The following is a 22,256-nucleotide window of genomic DNA, read 5'->3' on the forward strand; positions in this document are numbered from 1 at the left end:
ACGCTTGCTGTCTCCCTTCTCCCTCTTGTCCTTCAATCTCCCTGAGTCCTCATTGTCCAAACTTAATTGAAAGTCAGAGAGCAGCAAATAGGCTTGGACTTGAGGTTTTCTTTGATAGAGAACAGATAGACCCACACACATATGAGAGGCAGCGAGAGAACCAATCTACAGCTGAACAGAATAAACTATGTCTTAACCCACCATTCCCTCTCTTTACCTTTTACCTGTACAAGAGTCATGTCAAAGAAACCATATCTACAAGTGAGGTTTGGTATTCTGTGTTTTATAGATACTTCCAGGCTTAGCTATGTAGGATGTCACAGAGTTCGCTAGCAAATTATAACTTTTTCATTTTGCATTTCCCTTACACTTTACACAAGGTTGTAAAACAATGAAATTTTCTGGTATGCTAAAACTGTTTATCTTGTATTGATTTGTTGTTTAATGATATTTATAGTTGACTGACCTAAGATATATGTCACATGTAATGATGATTCTACTCAGCATGATATTACCTCAGTTAATTATATCATGCTAAGGAAAATGTCCAAGTTTTATAAGATCAAAGAATAATCCAAATATTATCGATTTAAAAAATTTTAACAACCTAGAGATAAAATAAAATATAGATATTTTTCTTAAAGGAACATGTGAAAATCTTTCCAACGGGTATTCTAAATTAAGAAATGAAACAATCAACTTACTACTGATACTTTTGTAGATATCTCAACTTTGACACTATATGGATCTCCAAATATACAAATGAAAAATCCAGCTAGTCACCCACATATATTGCTTATTTTGTTTCAAACATATGTATATTTAGAAACATTCAGATGACTAAGTAGTTTTTTACCTATTAGCCACAAGTCTGGCATCATATGGATATGCAAAAATATTAAAAGGGATTGGCAGTATAGAAAAAAATTGTATCCGTAATATACATATCATAATAACCACATTGTATGGTATCTGTATTGTGAACAAATTAAAGTTTAATGATAACCTCAAAGTTGAAAATGTCCCAAAAAGAGAAGATAAAAGTGGCATTCGAAGTGTACTAGCTGACTCCAATTTTTCTACACTAATTTTTCTCCTAAGTTGATCCTAGCCAGGCTTTGATTCATGTAACTTCATTGCAACTGTTTTTGTTGGGATTTGTACACATTCAACCCAGTGTTCCGCTTGTTGTCCTCGTGCGCCTTGATCTAGTAATAGGTTTGACATGGTTATTTGTTCCCTTCCTATTCCCTTGGGTTCCAGAGCACCCCGTTTTCTGTGACTGATGCTACTGTCTGGGAGCTTCTTCTCAGTCTGCACTGCAGATCCCTCTTTCTCTGAATGGTGCAGTGTCCCAGCAGTCCGGGCATGGACGCCTACCCTGCCCTCTTGGTGAACCCAGCCTCATTGCTCTAAATCCGTCTGTTAACTATTGACCTCCATGTCTTCATGTCTGATCCATCTGTCTTCCTTTACTCATCTGTCCTGCTTGGTTCCTGACATGTGCTTTAAAAAATGCTCCAGCTACAATCTTTTATGTCTACATTTATATCAATTCCAGCTTTTATTTGTGTCAGGGAAAAAGTGAAATTATCCTTGACCCTTTCACCCCTTACCTCATTCTACCCCATCAAAAGCATTCACTGGCTCTACTTTTACAAGAAATGTCAACAGTTCTGTCCCTCTGCATCCACTTACCTTTTGTAAACATTTCTTACCACTTTCCTAGATTGGTGCGATCGCCTTCTCCGGGTCGCATTGTTTTCTTCTCACTCATTTATTATCACATCAGCAGGGAGAGCCTTTAATGTATGATCACACTTCACAAACTCTTTCTGTCATCCTCTTCTTTTTTCACAATAAAGTCCTAGATTCTTAAAGGCACTTATAATGCCTCATACAGTTTGTCCTGCTAACCCTTTGGTTCCCTCTCACCTCTGTCTTGCTCAGTGGCTCCACTTCGCCCACACTGACCTCCTGTTGTGTCTGAGAGCTTGTCAAACAGCTGTTTCCTCTGCCTTAAATGCGTTCAGCCCTTGTGGATGTCATCTCCTTTAAGTCTCTGCCTGAATGTCACTTTCTCAGTACAGCCTTTCTTGACCATTCTTTTTTAAACTGTCATCTCCTGTCTCTCTCTTTCATTGTTTTCCATAGCATCTATCATCACCTAGCAAACAGTGAGCTTGAAAGAGCTCCTCACCCAGAATATGAACTCCAGCAGGATGGGAGTCCTTGGAATTTGTTGACTTTATGTATGAAATTCCAAACACATTGTTTGACACATGATTTCTATTGCATAAGAGTAAGTGAATATAAAAATGGGTGGGATGAGTTAGGTCATTTAGTTGTGGTTTTGTTTTGTTTTATTTTGCTTTTGTACCAGGGGCTCATGAATGCTAGGCAACAGCCTCGCCACTGAGCCATATCCTCAGCCCTAGTTGGGTGTTTTAAAGAATCAGAGAACAGTAGAATACTACTGAATCCTAGAAATAATCTGGCGTATAGTGTTTGAAGGAATACTGCTCCTGTTAATAATTATTGAATGACAAAAAATTCTATCATCAAATTATTTTAGAATTTTAATCATCATGTTGAAATTTCTGAGGTCTACAGCACTGTTCAAAACCTCATTCTTTAAAGGATCAAAAAGCACATAATACAGGTTTGTAGATCACAACTAGTCAGGCCACTGTGATGTAAAATAAGTCATAACCGATATGTATACCATAGACATGGCTGAGATCCAATAATGCGGCATTCACAAATACAGAGAACTGATTGGCCTTAGCCTACGTGTCATTATTTGCCAAACCCTGTCTATAATCTAAACCTTTAAATTTTTTAAAATAATTTTTTGCATTGGGAGATCATGACCAATTATATAAAACTCTTACTAGTATTTTGCTAAATAATTATTACACAAGCCATAATTTAAAAATACTCACCTATAGCTGGATATGGTGGAGCACACCTGTATTTCCAGCACTCAGGAGGCTCAAGCAGGAGGATCACTTTGAGTTCAAGGCCAGCCTGAATTGCATAGTGAAACTCTGTTTCAAGAAGGAAAAAAAAAACATACTGATCTATTCCAGTCCTATAATTTGCAAAGAGGGTCTTGGGATCCCGCATAGGTTTTGTTAAGCTTCCGCACCCAGCTAGTAGGACAACAGGAGCTATATTTTGTGCCCGCCTTTGGAACAGCTCCCAGTTGAATGTTCTTTTCACTCTTACACCATTGTGCTCCCTCTGTTGCCTAGAAGTTTCTAACCTGAATTTAAAATTGTAGATTTTAAAATATTTGAATATTTCTAGCACTGATTTTATTTTGTTTTAATTTTTTATATAATTATAACTATGAATTTATTTTAATACATTACTGAAGAAACTCTGATGTAATTCTTGAAGTTTTCAATATTCTATTAATGTATGCAAAGCTAAGCGATGTTTTTAAACCACTGTCTCATGAAGCACTTCTGTGCCATTTTGAAAGAACAAGTTATACAAAACTATTAAATCTTGATTTTCTGTATTGGAGCATGATGTACAGATAACACTGTGATCGACAAATGTAGACACACATATACATATACAAATGACCACCTGCTTGGCCAACTAGGTATTTATCTCTGCAACTTTTATGTTATTTAGTGATTGTCATAACTTAGATCCATCAAATCTTTTGGGGGGTTATCCCTGTTCTAAATCCACTACAGACTTAGATTTCTGTCCTTTATTTCTATATTTTCTTTATTCTTTGCTTTCCTCAGAGGCCCTCCTTTCTTTAGAATGTCTACGTTTTGTATCCCAGATTTCGTTGCACATCAAAGACTAGCTGACCTCCCAGTGTACCAGTACTGTAAGTCAGCACATGATGGCATGAAATCAGGAGACATAAATTTACTTGAAAGCTCACTTAGGTGAGTCACTTGATGTTTTGAATGCCCGCATTTCTTTGTCAGACAAATTAGAAGAATTAATACGTATATAAACTTTGTACTTCAGAGTGCATTCTACCATTATCTCACCAGGGAAAGGAAGCTAATATTTCCACTGTCAGTTTCTGTCACGAAATGAAGTCACATGACACTTATGAATGTTAGTGAGCTGGATAAGGTAACGATTGTGGTGTACTTTGAGGTATAATTCTCTTGTGTGCAAAGAAACCAAGCGATTGATCCACTTCAACTTGATTGTAAAGTCCTCTGTACAGTTCGCATCTCTATTCAAGACCCTCTTCCCTTCCCTATTTGTCTATACTCCTTCAAATTTATATTACTTCACTGACTTTTCTCATGTAACTAATTCCATGAGACTTTATAAGAAATAACTTTTTTTTGGAACTCCCCTATTGATAAGTTTTGAAACATCACCGTGAGATCTTTGGTCTCACTGTGAAGGATAAGGTGAGTACTAACATTTCCACATTCGTCTTTCCTTTTGGGAGTAAGTATCTAATTTGACCTGAATTAATTTCAGAATATCTTATGAATCAATTTTATCATAATGTCATATCCAATGCACAGACTAACCAATCAATTAAAAGATGACTTAAAATTTGTGGCAACATTTAATGAAACTTCAAAGAGGAAACAACTATCAACTTATTAGTTCACCTTAGCAACCTATTAAATCCTCTTTTTCCTTCTCGAATTCACTCAGCTACTTAACATAGTGCTCTCAAGTATCTATTTACCATTCCACTCTTCTCAAAATCAGAAACACAAAGGCCTGTATTTTGCAGTTCATTGTTACTTCCATCAGTGTTTCTTTTTTTGTTTGTACAATTCTGCATCACGAAACTCCAGAAAAGTGAAACTCTCTTTGGGAGCCAGTTAAAGGAGAAAGTTGGATGTTATCTTTATGAGGTAAATGTGAAAAGAACAGCAATGTAAGAACACTAGTAAATTAATTAATTGTGTTGCCCTTAGTGAACTGTAAATATATGAGTGTCTCAGATTACCAAACAAGAGGCAACTTCAAATCAAAAGGAACAATGGTAATGGAGCAAAAGGTAGACCTTACTTCTATCCCTTTCACTTTGGAGCCTTTCAGAGCCGTTTCGTTCCTGTAACTCTCTTTCTCTCTTTCACCTCATCTTTTGCCTTTCCTAATAGGAGATTTTTTATTCAGTATGGTAACAAATATTCAAGATGTCATTGTTGCTTGCCTGTGGATCCTCAAGAGATAAACCAGAGACCACGACTATTATTAGAATGCTTAGGAGTTTCTCAACCATCTCATCTCCCCTTTCCTTGCTTCTCATTCTCACAGTTGGACATTCATTTCCTTCCGTGCTGTCAGAAAAAGTAGGGGCATGGGAGCGGGCGGTCCTTCTCTTCCGCAGAAAGCCCTGTTGTGCATCTGCCTCTCCGTGCCGGCCTTTGACCTTAGTGTACTTCCCCAGCGGTCTGGCCCTTCCACAGGGTGGGGAGAGGAGGATCAAAGTCACCTCCAAATCTGCATTCCTTCTTTACCAGAACTGTGAAAAATGTATGCTTCCTCTCGTTCTCAGACTTCTGTGTGCTCTCAGTAGGCCTTTCTTTGTTATTGCTGTCCTTGGGCGATAATGCAAAAACTTGGAAGTTGGCCTGAGAAAAAAGATGCCAGTCATCCCCCTTTACTGCCAGAGCTAAGGTCACTTTAAAATAGCCAAAAACAGTTGTAAAATTCAACCTGGTTTCCAGAAAGACTGAACTGAGTGTTCATGCAAAGCTTTTCCTTAGCGTCAAGTCTGCTTTCCCCACTCAGCGCTATCACAGTGCATTAAACTATAGCAAGCAACTTGAGACTAGAATTCAGGTGCTGCACAGCTATTTAACTCGACCTATTCTGGTTTCCCCGAAATAAGACCCAACTGGCAAATAATCAGCCTGAAAAACTAGAGATCAGAAATGCCAGCCCCAGTCAGGCTGCCTTTGCTTTCGCTGCCATCAGAGAGCTCTTGCTTGGTGGCCGCTCTGTAAGGTAGGTGAGGCACGGATAGGCGCACTCGGGGTGGCATTTTTGGTATCTAGATTTCACGGCTGATGATGTTCTGGTTAAGTCTTATTTTCAGGGGAAAACAGCATCTCCCAGACCTTTGTCATGACTTTAAAATATTTGGAGATTTGGAAATTGAATTATGAATAATTTATTTAAAAAATAAGACATGTTATCATTTTCTTCTTATTCTTACTTATCATATATCTTGACTTCCCAAGTGTAACATGGAGTAAGGGAAGTTCAAAGAGCTTACAATGCAATGCTTTGAGTATATTTTAACAATTATTGTTAAAGTTTGTTTTGTCTGCTGCTATCAGTGATGAATCTTGAAATTCATTTAAGGGGAAATGCTGAAATTACAGAGTTCAAAAATATTCAGCTCTGATTGTTTGAGATTTTGAAATTCATCTATTATATATATTGCCTCCTTTATAAATGTTAAATACAATTTAAGTAAGATTGGTTTTAGTGAGGTGTTGTCTTTTTATATTTTACAAGATTTTACAATCTCCAAAGAACACAATTTGAATTTTAAGACATAACAAAGGCTTGCACATAATTGTTTTGTATGGTGACTAGTGCAATTTACTATTATTGTTTCAGGTTAATTAAAGAAAAGATTTGGTATTACTGAATATAAAGCTAACCAGAGTGAACTGTGAGAGCATTATCCTCATAGGTTAATGTCTGATACTTAGAAGTACAGGTCCTACTCAGTTTGTGTGTGTGTGTGTGTGTGTGTGTGTGTACTCTAGCTATATGTAGCCAGGTAACAAACTATTTCAAGTTTATTTAATCAAAATCAGAATCATTTTATTTATGTTCAGATTATGTGGGTTAAAGGAGTAATACAGAGAAAGTAGGGCTGAGTTGTCTCTCTTCTTTTTATCTGTGACCTCAGGTATGAAGAAGAGGGTCTGGGGCCCTTTGAATGGCTGAGGACTGGAGTCATTCGGAGGTTTATGTACTCACATTCTGGCACCAGGGCCAGTTTTCCTCAGAGGAGGGGTTTACCTGTGACTGTTAACTAGTGCACATAAAGGACCCTCCAAGTGGGCTGGCCTTCTTCCACTGTAGCAGATGAGTTCATATAAATGATATATCAAAGGAAGCATACAAACACCAAAGTCCAAGCAAATAATCAGGCAGGAGCTACATATTCACATCTGAACTGACCTCAGAAGTTACACGGCATCATCTCTGCCACACGATATTAGTCAAGACGGTTCCAAACTGACTCATAGTCAAGGTGAGGGGACTTGGACTCCATGTCCCTGCAAAAAAAGAGCCAAAGAATGGGGGAACCGTATTTTAAAATAGTCATTGCAGAAGCGATTGATTCACTGCTGTCTGAAATAATCTTCTCTGTCCTTTCTCCCCTCCAATTCAAGAGTACACATTTGCAGTATGGTAGGTCAAAGTTAAAAATGTATACCTATGTGTGTGATACTGGTATGCAGCTATTGTTCTATTTTTTGTTTCTTTGTGTCTCATTTACCACTCCCTTTGAAACAGAAAAAAGTATACCTAATCATTTATCTTCCTTACAGTACTTTTGGTTCCAAGTGACGGCGACCCTCCCTTGAACTGGTTTGAACAATAAATAAATATAGTTGATTAATTAACATAATTGAAATGTCCAACAGTTAAGCAAGTTTGAAAAGAGGGTTGGTCTAGTGGCTCAAGAGCCCCCCCACCCCCATTTTATCACTGTGCTACTGTTAGGGTATGGACCCTATTCTCTGTCTACTTCCAGAATGTCTAAGTGATGGCAGTCCTGAGCAATCTCCTCACTCAACCAAAGAGATGAGGAGCTTCCTGCATAGAGCACTACGTACTCCTGAAACAGGTGCCAATGCCAGGGTTAAGACTGGATTTGCTTAGATCATGACCATCCCTGAACTAGTCTCCATTTCAAGCTGATACCTATTCATTTAAGACTGAGGGTGTGATTGATTCCGTGTGAACCCTGTGTCTATTACTCTGCAGGGAATGAGTGGGTTTGGTACCAGGAAGGCAGCCAGGATACCCTTTTTGCTTTGAAACCCTTTCTGGCTGTAAGGGTAAAGTCATTTGGCCACAGGGAATGAAGTCACAGCATGGACATCATCAGTATCACAGCCCAGTCAGCTGCGAAGTCCTGGTCCCATTGTGCTTACTCATTAACACCCTGCTTTTGATTCAAATCCATGTCATACATATTCTTGACGTTGAAGAAATAGCTTTTGACAAAACACATAGAAAATAAGTACAAAAGAGTGACTCTCCATTTGGTTAATCTGTTCCAGTGAGGAATGGTGAGTGTTTGCTATAAGTGAGGGGAAGAGAATGGGTCCTACCTGGGATGGATTTCACCGTTTGCCTGAGGAAGGATGCTTCCCATCTGAGGCTGTAACTCATTCCTAAGACTGAGGCATTCTCCCCTCTGTTTCCTAGAGTTCACACAAAATTTAACAATGTAACCTTTTCTACAATGACTTGATTAATCGTTTTCCACTACATGTCCATGAAATAGGACGGGGTTACTGTCCTCATTTTGCAGTTGAGGAAATAGGGACAAAGGTCAAGCAACTAGGCCAAAAACACACATCAATGCACACTACAGTTTGTATTAAAAGTTATATTCCTGGAATTTTTACTTAATGCCTTCTTTTAAGAGAATTATGAATGTTTCAAATAGAAAATAACAAACCATCAATAACAAACATTTGGGACTCTGTTTCCCAGCTGCAGAATTTTTGTAGGAAATAAATATTTATGGATACAGTAAAAGCCCTAACTTCTTACTCCGTGCCTGCCCTGCTCTGAGAAAATTAGCGTCTTTCATTTGTTGTTTTACTTTCTCATATATTTATTCTCAAATTATATTTTTCTCTTTATGTGCATTCATAAAAACATGATAGTTTTGTACATTAACTATATTATTACTGTTATCTGGTAGGAATTTTTTACTGTAATTTTCATTTCTTTTCAGTGTGATTTTTGTGACATACTTATGCTGATGCATGTGATACTCAGGTATTCATTTTACCTATCACAGTATATTACACTGAATGAATACATACCAGTTTGTCCATTCCCTTTATGAATATTTACATGTGATTTTTTGCCATTTAATATAAACAATGCAAAGAACCATCCTGTATGCAACCTTCCTCTCTTTCCTTTCTTGAACTCTGAAAAGAAAAATAATGCACTTACAGATATTTATATGGAGATTCAACTGCAATAAATTCAAGTGTTAGAATGATACAGGGATGAGTATCAAAAATTAGGACTTAGAGTACCAAAAGAGAAATGAGTAATCTGAGCAATGTAGTTGAGGATAGTGGTGTGCAACGTAACAACCACTGTTGATTTGTACTATTTTGTCTTGAGACCCTGTATCACTTCGAATGTTTTTGCTTTGGACTGTTTATGTTCATGATACTGGTAGGCTGCTACTGTTCTATTCTTTGTTTGTTTCTCATGTACTACTCTCTTTAAAATAAAAAAAAATTTAAAAATTAAAAAAACAAAAACAAAAGAGAAATGAGTATCAAAAAATATGACCTGTTCGCAATATTTGAGAAGAGATGATGAAAATCTAACACCAATCTCTATTCTGTGTACGCCACTATTTTCAACTGATACATCATCTATTTCTATTTATCTATCATTACATCTTTCTGTCATTGTGTCTATCACCACATCTTGGAATCTTAGATCAATCAGCCCTGCTACCTCAGGAGTTTATCAGTACATTTGAAAGCCTCAGCTATTTTCAAGCCAGTCATTACTAATAATGCTCTTTTCCTAAGCCAGACTTGGATTTCTGTGGTCTGCAGAATTTTTACCACGTTGAAAAAACCTGGCAACAGCTGACGTGTTGAGTTGACAGCCATGTGCTCTGAATAAAGCAAGCTTTGTTGTTATAGAACTAGAAATAGTGTCTTGAAATTTTGAGGAATATTGAAACAACTTCCTTCTAAGAAATGTGTCATGCAGAGGGGGAGCGGTGTGTGAGACCTGTGTGTCTGTTCTAAGCACTGTCTTTATGTGGTGGGAGAGAGGAAAGCATGGCCATTTGTTTGATTTCTATTTAGTAGCCTGTTAGTCTGTTTTCAGCTAGCTGTTTAAAGAATTTGTGTGTCAACAGGAAATTAAGTTATTTTGATAAATATTTTGCCATGTGTTGGAGTCCCAGCATTCAAAAGAAGTCAGTCTGTTCTCCTAATACTAGAACTGTCTGTAACATCAACAACTACTTGTGAAAACACCAACACAGATTTGAAAGACATTAGTGATACAGAGGTTGGGAGAGTCAGCCTCAGGCTTGACTCTTCCTATGACCATGAAACATATGAAGAAAATCACTTAAACACTGTGTGTGCTGGACTGACAACTGGTGGTCAACTTATAACCCCCAGCTGAACTGAGTAATCATGGTGCTGGGTGTGGGAGGCCCACATGGGGATTGTTGCCAGCAGCATAAGAGGCAGAACTGGAGAAGAAGAAGGAGGCTGTTGGGAGCTGGTGGAAGCTGTAAGGAGCTGTTGGTTCTGTTGGAGGAGCTTGTCACTCTGGCTTTCCTGATGAAATTGGTTGTTTTCATTCTCCAAGGAGCTTGGGACCTTGTTGGCACTGAGAATAGCTCCAGTTCACTTTGGGGGAGCTCTGGTCCTCATTTTGAGCATTGCTTCCTGGCTCTGGAAGGGAAGATGGTACACTGCCAGTCTCCACGAGAAGTTTGCCACATTGGCTTTCCTGATGGGAACTCAGCTGTCTTTACCGTTGGAGGAGATCAGGACCTCACTGTTGCTGAGAATGGCTGTGGTACTTTTCAGGGAAGCTCTGGTTCTTGCTTTGCACATTGCTTCCTGGCCCCAGTGCAGATCCCTCAGCCTGCTAGCACAGATCCTTCATCCTGCTGGCACAGACTTCCTAGATTCCACCACTGACCTTTGGGGCTTCCCAGCACAGATCCGTGAAACAACCCTGCATGAGAAATTGTTATGGGCTCTAGGCCTCCAGCTGGAATTGTGGGAGGCACTGTTATGAGCTCTAGGCCTTCAGCTGGACTCATGCAGAACATTTCCATGGGGTCCAGGCCCTCGGCTAGTTTCCTTGGTCTTAGTGTGTGGATAGATTCCCTGCACTCTTTTGTATAGCATTCTTTGGGTGACTATTATAAATAATCTTATAAAATATGTGTCCTGTATGATATTGTTCCCCTTGCCAAATATCCCCCAAACTGACACACTGTGTTTGTTTCACTTTGTGATAACAAAATTCCTGAGATATTCCACTTATTTTTCAGTTCACGCTCGGAGTTTCCAGTCAAGAGTCAGGCTTTGTGCATGTGATGAGACAGCACGCACAACATGGGGTGGGGAGGCGGGTGTGCATGGTAGAAAAAAAAAACAAAACATTACATCTTGGCCCCTGGCAGGAGAAAGCGAGAGAGGTAGAGTCACAGTCCCATCATCCTCTTGGAAGCCTATAGTTTAGGTCTCATGTGTCCCCACAAAGACTTGGCTAATGTGGCTTCTAATGCTGGAAGAAGCCACGGTGCATTGTCTTTGCTATTCTCCCTTCCACACCAGCTATTCTGCCCACCTCTCTCCTTGGACCTGACATCTTCACTTACATCATAGCCATAATACAATTTCCTGCACTTAACAATGGCTTCAATATTTGTCCCACCTTACTAGTCTGAAGCTATTTCAAATGTCTTTACATCATAAGAATTTAGGGGTTTTCTTTTAGCGTATATATACTATGTTCTCTATTGCTCTTTACAAGGATTTCATTATTTTAAGTGATATAAAAAGACAATCAAAAATTATGTTAAATACTAAAACCTAACAGTGACCTAAACCAATGTCTTTCTCTGCCTGTACATGCTTACAGAAAGAGGTCAACGTATGAATATGTGAACACACACACACACACACACACACACGCACACACGCACAATGTCACAGGAATAAATTACTTCAGTCATCTGACCAATTTCTCCTTTCAATAATGTTAAGGATATACTTGTCCATAATTTTTAATGGATCCTTATAATTCTAATATGCAGATTACTCTAGGTTTGTTTTGGTTACCGTCTATCAACATTAAGAGCAGTGATTGTGGACCTTTACTCCTCACCTGCTATGCGGATAAATTTAAACACACTATTTTTGTCCTTACCTTCTTTGATAAGTTGCAAAGTCCTGGGCTGGTTTTATAACTCTCTTAAAAGCCTCCTTTCCTTTGTCTTTGGGCTGTGTCCTGTTAAAATTCCTGTGTATTAGAGTCACCTACCTCCAAGACATGATGATTTTTAGCCAGACCTCTCTCTATTTCTTATGAGAACCATCTGTTACATAGTAAAGATCTGACCTTTCCAAGTTATACCTTTTAGAAACTAATATAGTAGAATTATGCATAAATTTTACATGAATATTTTGCATCCCACCTCCCTAACAAAGCCCATATATTTCAGTTGTACTGAACTTTATTCAGCCCTCATGAAATCCCAGATGATATACAGGTGCTTTCAAAGAGCATTTCCACTTTGCCAACCACTTCTATGAAAAGTATACCCTGCTAATATAGTTCATTTCCTCTATTCTCTGTAGCTGTTATAAAAAACTATTCAAAAATGTTTGCTAATGAATGGTGATACAAATTCAGAAAATGCATAGTCCCCTTGCTATTAAAACAGATTTGTGTGTCTTAATCTGAGAAATGTGTATTCATCTCAGATGCCCATTGTTGCATTGAGTCTTTGAATTTTGAGGGTCTGATTTGTTTTAATTCTTTATATGCTCTAAATAGAAATCCTTTGTCTAAGGAAGAGTTAAAAAAATCAAAACAAATTTGTGGGTTTTTTGCATATGCTGTGAATGAAGATTATACAACCCATTTCTTCAGCATAACTGGGTAAACTAGATGTGGTTGTGGTTATCTTGTGCATTAGTTTAAACCTCATTCAAATCTCTCAGAAATTCTTCTACTTCAGTGTGTGAATTCAAAAATAGCTTTTTGTACTATGAAGCACTAACCCACCACTCTTCTCAAATGCCTTTCTTTTTACAGCACTGTGTTTCTGACCTTGAAACCCACCTTACCTAGTCTTAGGCACATGTGTGTCATAATTACTCATAGCCTAAGGGTTTATTACGAAGTGAATGCCATTTATTACCCACTGTTTAGTTATTCATGTGTAAGGATCTGAACAACCAGTGTCATTTCCTATTTGCTAAGCTGGTTATATCATTAGCCTTTGCCTTGGGTACTTCCTTTTCCCTTGTCATACCTATGTCACTTTACAGTAGTGGTTCTCAATCAGGAGAGATACTTTGTGTCAGAGAACTTTTGAAAATGTGCAGATATAGATAGATAGATAGATAGATAGATAGATGTTAGATAGATGATAGATGATAGATAGATGTTAAATAGATAGATAGATGATAGATAGATAGATAGATGATAGATAGATAGATAGATAGATAGATAGATAAATTTTTTGGCAGAAGTATATTTTTTATTGTCACAGTGAATGGATACTTCTCTCCCCTAAATGATAGAATAGAGGAATGCTGCTAAAAATTATATAAGGGACACTATCTTGCCCCAACAAATAACCATTTGATTTAAAATAAACAATGTCAGGGTTGAGGGAACTTGCTGTATAGACACTGACTTCATGCTTTGAAATTGAACTTTCAGATTTCTCTTGCCCCTGAGATGTTCAATTTAATATATTCTTTTGATTCAAACTCGCTACTCAGTGGCAAAAAAAAGGTTATGTGGCATGACATCTCTATATTAAGCTATTGTAAAAGTGAAACAGCAGCCGTCATCTTCATTGCAAATATTTTCTTTGTTTGTAGAAAAAGTATGACCAATTGACATTACCATAGTTACATAGCACAGGAATGGGGGAAGCTGAAGTATATTTGCAAATAAAGAATAAAGCTGGAAGGATTAATATTATCCTCAGATACTCTCTGCTCCAGAGGACGTTTGTTGTTTTGAAAGTTGCATTTGCAGATATATTGACAAAAACTACATGGGTAGCGTAATGCTAACATTGTTTCATGTTTTTCTCCTTCTTACCCCCACCTTCAGACATTTCACAGTTTCAAGAACAAAATGATCTAAAAGGATTACTAGAAAACCTTCACCAAAATGTCCAAGCCAAAAAAAGAAAGAATGTAGAAATCATGTGGCTGGCTGCAACGGTGAGCTCTCGTGTCAAATCTCCTTTTCCATCACGGCATGCACTGTTGGTTGTCAGTTAGGCAGGGTCCAGCCTCTGCACTTTGAGTTAGCAGATGTCATTCCCATTACCCAGGGAAGGAGGCATTGTCACTCTTGTTGGTAGCCCCATCAGTAGGCAAACGCATACAGAAGAGGAAAAGACACTCACCAAGAAAGAATCTTGCTTCTTGACTACTCCTACAAATCTGATATATTTGTCAGTCTGAGGTTAAAATGAATTAGCTATGATTTTCTTGGCATGGCAGGGTGCTGTGTCGGTTTTCTGTATCACCCAGGATTAGAGACATATGGTTTCAACAGAATGTGGTTATCAGATCTCTGACTCCCAGCTTCAATAAGGCTTCTGGACATATTGTTCAGTTAATGAGCTTGTAAATGTGTTTGTTAATTTAGATATTGGCATAGAATTTATTACTGATGGATTGATCTCGGGGTAATGAGCTATATTTTGTATGATTCTCTCTCACTTAATGGCACCCTTAGGGTGGAAGATCTGTCTATTTCCCCACTGTAGATTTCTGTAAAAAGAGAGAGAATTATGCATGTATTTTAAAACTCTTTTCTGACAACCATGGGGCATAACTCATGAAATTTATGAATTGTATTAAAACTTCAGACCCAAAGATCTTTCTTTAGGAAAGCATCCTTCCATTGGGAGAGACACACTGGAGTGATCGCTGATGTATGCCATATTTGTGGTTTCTGCAGTGCTGCTCATAATTTTGGGCTTTAGGTTAAGCAAGCTTCGACTGTAGTCTTATCAGAAGCATCGAAAACAGACTTCTTGACTGCCAGTGGCTCGATCATGATCCAATAGTACTTATTCTCCTCTGGGAGAAAGAAAAGATATTTTACCGTGAGATTGTTTTAAATAATTTAGGAAGAGGGAAGCCAAAGAAAGCTGCTGTAGTTTCCCTTCATGCCTTTGGAGTCCCAGGGAAGATCATCAAGGTCACTGTTGTTTTCAGGCAGCTCATTTACACCGGTCGTATTGAACGTCATAACCCATAAAGTAAAGGCCACTTGTAAGCATTCTTCCCCAGTGTGGCTGCTTCTGGGTCTTCAGTGAATACTATGTTTGGTAATTCTCACTTGGCAGAATGTAAGTTATTTTTTCTGTTTACTTTTTTTTTTTTTTTTTTTTGTCTTTTTGAGTCAGGGTCTCATTATGCAGTTCAGGCTGGCCTTGAGCTCACTTTGTAGTCCAGGCTGGTCTTGAACTTGCAACAGTCCTCCTGCCTCAGCCTCTTCAGTGCTGGGATTACAGGCATGCCCACCACGCCCAGCTCTGTTTTTCTAATAACATGATAGCATTAAGGTAATGCCAAGGACTCATACAAGCAAATACTAATTTATATTTTATATTATGTTTATTTTTCCATTTGGCTGAATATAAATTTTCCCATAAATCCCATGTATTTCTGAAATATTTCTTGGAATGGGTATACTAATCATACATGACTTCTATGCAACTTAAAATTGGATATCATTATCAATTATAATCCATTATATATTTCTATAGGCTAATATCTCAGTTTCAAGATCCCATTTGTAAACAAAGAAACTAAACAATACTCTCAAAATGAAGAAATATACAAATTCCATCTACAAATTTTCAACAAGTCTTTATATCTGTCCCTTTTTCTTCTTTTCTTTAAATCATATTTAATGGAATATTGCTTGTGTTAGTATTTTGCATTCAAATGGAAACATAAAGCTACTTGGTTTTATCTCAATTTAATGTAAATGATAAAAGTGAGAACATAAAGCAGCAAGATGCTAATCCAGCATGCTATATCAAGCTTGTACAGTTCTAGAGGTGTACACATACAGAAATTCAGACCCCATTTCTTCAGTGAGATGAAATTGCTCCTGCCTTTACTTTACTTTAAGTTTGGAACACTATCTTAAAGGGGAAAGCTATATATTATAAAAAGAAGAAATTTTAAAGAATATGAATTCTTTCTAAAAATCATATCTTAGAAGGCATCTATTAAGTTCTAGTTTATTACCATGGACGTAGTCAAGCTTTTAAACTGTGAATTTCTGTTTATTTGAAAGGAGTAGAATTTTCTAAATGAAAATAAGATTAGGTAGTGAAATAGTACCCTTGTATTTCTGTAGTCATTTTTATTGGAATTAGAAAGTATAAAGGCCTAAACTAATAGGGGCATATAAATCCTAGTATAGTATCAGAATCACAATTAAAATCTGGTAAAAACAAAAAACCCTTGATAAAAACTATATCATTCTCTGCTCAAAACAGGTAACTTTTAAGGTCTTTTGGTGGCTGATAATAAAGTAGACTTTTATCGCATCATACTTAATTTATTTTAAATGCACGTTGTTTAGCATTGTTGATGCTGCAGGTAGCTATTAGTAGCATCCTATATCAGGAATCTATCCTGGGGTGGAAGGGAAAGGAGTGGAATAATTCACCTACTAATCATGAAGCCATGAAACAAGAGAATATTGGAATAACAAGTTGGAATAGCACTTGAAAATTGAAATTGTACTAATAAAAAGAAGGAATTGTATAGAGGGAAGCTAAAATAACAGTTTAAAGATTTGGTCCTTGGATGTAAGCACACCATACCTGTACTCTGGTTCTGCTCTGTTGTGTGCAAGTTACTTAAACTATCTGAACTGAAGTTCCCTCATCTGTATCATTATACCTTCCTCTAGGGTTCATATGAAGCTCATTACAAGGGAACATCTATATAAAATTTGATAGTTGGTGCCTGACACACAGTAGATATATAAAGATTGGTGGCCATTTGTTGTATCCTCATATTGCCAATAGGTTTTCTCATCTTACGCCATGTCCATGCCTAAAATATTATAACATAAAGCCAAGTTTCCAACAGGTTTCTTAAAAGTAAAATGTCATGATGTTAGCTACTTAAGATTTAAAGGAACTGCCCAGTTCACACGACATCAGGCTTTCTCTTTTCTTAATGAAGTTATCGATCCTACCAATAAGTTGTGATTGTCATCATCAGTACTACAGACCATTCTCTCTCTGGGGTATCATTGTCTTCTCTGCTAGACGTTTCCCATGTCCCATGGCTTCAACAGCTCAACAGACTCCTACCATATGTACCAAGTGCTAAACAAATTAAGTCTCTCCCTTCCAAGTCTTCCAAGTCTTACCCTGAAATGAAAAGGTAAACTTTTCTACAATTTATAGTGCTGCTAGAACCAATTGACTTTCATAACTGGAACTGAACCGGAAGTCATAGTTGATGTGAGACCCTGGAAGTATTTGGAGGAAGCTGATGTATAAGTAACGCACATATATTAATACACAATGAACTGTTTTCCTACCTGTCTCTCAGATTTGTCGCAAACTAAATGGTATTCGCTTCACCTGCTGTAAAAGTGCCAAAGACAGGACATCCATGTCGGTGACGCTGGAACAGTGCTCCATCTTGAGGGACGAGCACCAGCTGCACAAGGATTTCTTCATCCGAGCGCTGGACTGTATGAGAAGGTATTCCACCATCTTAAGGTCTCTCTTATGTCAAGTTCATGTTGAGATTTTTGTTTCTTTGAACAAATGTCTTACTGGAGGTCTAAATAATTAGTAACTTCACTGTATTTCCGTGGTTTATAGCTCATGGCATGAGAGATAAAGTAATTTTAGTATTCATCCTACTCATTTCAGGTAATAAAAGGGAACACGGACATGCAGGCATATAATAGTGTACATAGAGGCCATACTGTTTTAGCTCATTAGCTTACTAGCTAAAGTTAAAAGGCTCTGAACATTTCATATCTAACACTTGGTGCACATATTTTCTTGACACATAAGTGGCTATGAGAATGTACAAAATAAAACTACATCAATATTCAGACAAAGCCTTTCCAAATTGCAACTAGTGTCCCCTTCCTATGACCCGCATAATCTGCAGTCACAGTGGGCAACCTCCTTCCTAGCATTATTTTCTCATTACTCATTGTAAAGATAGAATGACACTGATACTCTAAAATAGAGAATTAATATTGTTACAGCCAACATTTAAAATGCTGTGCCCCGAGTCATGTGTCTGGATTCATTTCCACAGTAATTAAATCTCAAGACTAAGCTGTAATGGAAAGGAAAAAGTGCCTTATTCACAATGTCTATCAGCAAGGACACATGTTAATTTAAAAGTTAAGTGAATTGTCTCCTTGCTACAAAGACCGGCTCAGGAGCATACCAGGAAGTGTGAGGCAGGCCGGGGTTCCCAGAGAGGACGGTGCTGCGTGCACTTGCAGGGGTTGTGGCTTATCTGGCATGGCATTAGGGCCCTCTTTGCACGGCTGCAGTCTTTCAGCAGAGACGCTGACGCTTGCCTGCGCTTGTTCTATGCCCGTATGTTTCTCCACTAGTGAGCGGTTTCTGAAGTCCTCTATTTTACACCATTGCACATCTCTTGGCATTTTCATTGTGCAATGGAGCGCTGTCATAATTTTTTCATAAGTGAATAAGGATGTTTTAGAGGCCTGACATGAACATCTCAGCCATATTATTCATATTTGGTTGGTATAGACATTTCTCTCAAAAATAATCTCTCAGCACTAACAGAAAAAAATAAATCTGAATCTGAGTACAAAATCTTCTAAAGTGCAGAAGAAGAATACAAATCAAAAGGAACAAAGGTGCTTGAGGAGGGTAGTGAGACAGCACAATACAATAGGCCAGGGTCACTTTGGAACTAAAGTCATTTACCTCACAAATTACTGGGACCATGGGGGTGGGGATTTAGCTCAGTGGCACAGCGCCTGCTTGGCAAGTGCAAGGTCGTGAGTTCGATTCCAGGTACTCGAAAAACAAACAAACAAACAAAAAAATTTACTGGGAGCATGAACTTCTTACCTGTTTATTCAAGCTGAGGAAGCTCCCCTTAAGTTAGAATGTAGTTCTCCATATGAGGAAATCTAGGGCGTATCTGTTGCACATACATTAAACCACAAAGTCACACATTTTGGCATTGGATGTGATCCTTCAGAATCAACATTGCATATGCAACACATCTGCTCACAACATATTATTTATGGATGTTTTTCTTGGAATTGTTAAAAAATAAGGTGTTAGAAATTTAACCTAAAAACACTAATTCCCTTCAATTCTATATTTCTATTACTTTGGTAATTACATCTTCTTTTTGGTCAAATTTCAAATTTGTCAAAGTTATCCTCACATGTTGGATGCATAAACCTTACATGAGAATGTCTCTGTATGCGTGTACATATTTCAAGAAAATGAGACATTTAAAAAGAATAAGTGTCGTCATGCCCCTCTTTGGGTATTCTTCCTGAAAATAGAAATGTGGAGATTCAATAGACCGTGGCAGCATAGCAAAGTAGGTCAGAAGGGGGAATTTGTAGCCAGCTGAGCTCAGTTTGTCAAGCTATCTGCCTCTTACTAGCCATAAAGAAATTAAGAGCTTATTGCATGTTAGTGCCTTAGGCAAGTGAATCACCTCTTGGTGCTCTCAGTTCTCTCACCTATTAAACGACCATGACCATAGTAGTCACTTCCAAGGCCTGTCTGGAGGATTAAATGAACTGATGTATGTACATGATTAGAACAATATAGTAAGTTAATATTTGATAGATAATACAATGCCAGCTTTCATAAAGTTAGCCTTCTGATCTTACAGGTACGATAAAATCTAGGTGATCATGACCTTTGTATTTTTATGTTTGTGAGTACACTGTGACATAGGTTTGACTTCAGTACCATCTATTAAAGGGTTCTGGCAACTCTTGTAAATAGAGTTTGAAATGTAACGTTTTGTTTACCTACTTAAGAAAGAACCTCTTTAAATAGCACTTTAGAAATATGCATGTGTTTACAGATGCTGTGCTATTTATAAGAAGACTGCATCCATTAATGTAAGCCTGGATAGGTTTCTTATAAACATTTTTAATGTTAGCGTGTACTTTTGCATGCCCTTGCAAATAACTATGGAATTTGAGCTCAAGGAATCCTGTTAAGAATTTCACTTTATAGATAATGAAACAGGGCTGTGGAGATTTTTGGCAGAGACTACATATTAGCACCTGCCTAGTGACAGTTCTCTAGTTATGCTTCAATGTTATTTACACCAAGTGGAATGAATTAATATCACTCGGAATTATTTGGCAATGTATTTAATTACTTCAAAACTATTAGTTAAAATAGAAGGCATTTTCAAAAAAGCATATACTTACAGAAATTTGAGAGTGTTTGCAAAATCAGAGAAGTCTGCCAAAAGCCTGAGGCATAAAAACACACTCTGTCTCTGTGAGTGGAATACAAACTCTGATTTCCACCTTCTCTGCCATGGTCATGATTGCATCTAGACAAGCATGGTGTCTCACCGAGTAAGATTAAATGGGGGGTTGAAGAAATGATGGAGTCCACAGAGCAATGCTTTCTTCTCCTCTCTGCTTTTCTGTAACTTCTTTATAACTTTTCTGCTTCTTTATAACTCACTCATCCTTTTAAAAATTGTGTTTTTAATCATGTCCTAAGAGTAGAGTTTTGTTTTTACTTCCTAGAGTGATCCTCTGTGTGAGCAGCCTGGTACCCAGTCACTGATGACTCATATTTGTTGTCAAGCTACTGAATCCAATATGGTTTCCAGCCTCTGCTGATGTGTCTGTGGACGGGTTGGAAACATACTGAGGTTCCAGAGTATTCAAGCCTACCCTGCCTTTCACTGTTTTTCCACCAAGCCCCTGCAAGCCACCCATGTCACCCAGTGGTGTGTGGGAGTTTAGTGGCTTTCACCTTTTCATGACTTCCTTGTTGAATTTCTGCTCCCTCCCCTCCCCCACTGCTTTGGAGAGCAGGCAAATTGGAACTGTCACCCCAGGCTAGATGCAAAATGGGCTGTCTGCATTATTTGTCTCCAACAACACTAAGGCTTCTGACAGTGCTTGTGAGTGGCTTTTTCCACTTTCCATTTCAAATTGGGTCATGAAACTGTGGTTTCCACCGTCCGCCCCACCCTTGACGGAACTGCACTGAAGGGAGCTGCGAGTCAGTAGAGTAGCACCAGGCAAAATCCCACAGGCACTGCTGGTTCTTACCACTCTTGACGTGGTGCTTTATAAATAAAATCTTCTCGAGTTGTTGCTTGACTCCGGTCAACCACCAAGTGGTTGGGGACAGTATTTTCCAGTTTTCTAGTTTTGCCAAGGTTTGCTCAGCTGCTTACTCTCCCTCTGGGAAGTCCTGCCATCCAGAGAATGGCCTTAAAATCCACATCAGAACCACTTCTGAAGATGGTTTGAACTACCCATGTTGAGCTCCCTCATGGATTATAATTGAGAAGATCTGAGTAGGACCCAAGGGTCTAAAATTTTAAAGGCTGGCAGTATAGCCCTGGTTTTTAAAAAATCAGTGTCATAAAGGTGGCTTTTAAAAAGTTAGTTTTGAATTTACTCTAATTTGTCATTTTACTCAATATCAGTTGCAGTTTATTTTACCTTTGAATTACTCCAGTTGCTCTGTAGGCTATTTTCTCTGGATTTTTTTTAATTCCCCAAGGTTGTCCTTTTATTGCTATATTCCTGATTTTAATTTATCCTCATCTATGTGAAATGTTTTCTATTACATTGTGGTAATCTAAGTAACAACTTCAAATTCTCTATGGTTGTGGATGAAAAGCATTAACCAAAGCTTCGTCTGACTGCCCATTCAGTGATCCCCTCCCTGTAATGAGCTCCAGTGGTGTAGGGGATTCATTTTCCTGTGTTCCTTCACCTCAGGAGCTATGACATTTCCTCATGGTACAGGCCTCTAGTTATAACTGCTTGATTTAAATGGCAAAGGAGCCCTTGATATTAGAAGGCTAGCAAGTCATTTGGATAGATCACACTATGCCAGTGTTTTTGGGGATTGCCTATACTGTAAGATCAAAGCAGTGATTCTCAACATTCATTAACCATTAGAACCATAGAGGAAAGAAGGAAGGAAGGAAGGGAAAGAGAGACAAAGAAAAAGAGAGAGAATGAAAGAAAAAGAGAAAGAAAGAAAG

The 22,256-nt window shown here is 38.0% G+C and overlaps 1 protein-coding gene across 3 annotated transcripts in view; it reads left to right on the forward strand.

Annotated features, from left to right (window-relative positions):
- Inpp4b (inositol polyphosphate-4-phosphatase, type II, 105kDa) overlaps window positions 1-22,256 on the forward strand; it is a 353,691-nt gene that overhangs the window by 289,787 nt on the left and 41,648 nt on the right. For all 3 annotated transcript variants that reach the window (XM_005400857.2, XM_005400855.1, XM_005400858.2), the window contains 2 exons: window positions 14,089-14,201; window positions 17,580-17,734. In XM_005400857.2, the coding sequence (XP_005400914.1) occupies window positions 14,089-14,201; window positions 17,580-17,734 (268 nt within the window). The remainder of the gene's footprint in view (window positions 1-14,088; window positions 14,202-17,579; window positions 17,735-22,256) is intronic.

Source organism: Chinchilla lanigera, unplaced genomic scaffold, assembly GCF_000276665.1.
Source record: "Chinchilla lanigera isolate Chin_1 unplaced genomic scaffold, ChiLan1.0 scaffold00070, whole genome shotgun sequence".
In the NCBI taxonomy this organism is placed as follows: domain Eukaryota; kingdom Metazoa; phylum Chordata; class Mammalia; order Rodentia; family Chinchillidae; genus Chinchilla; species Chinchilla lanigera.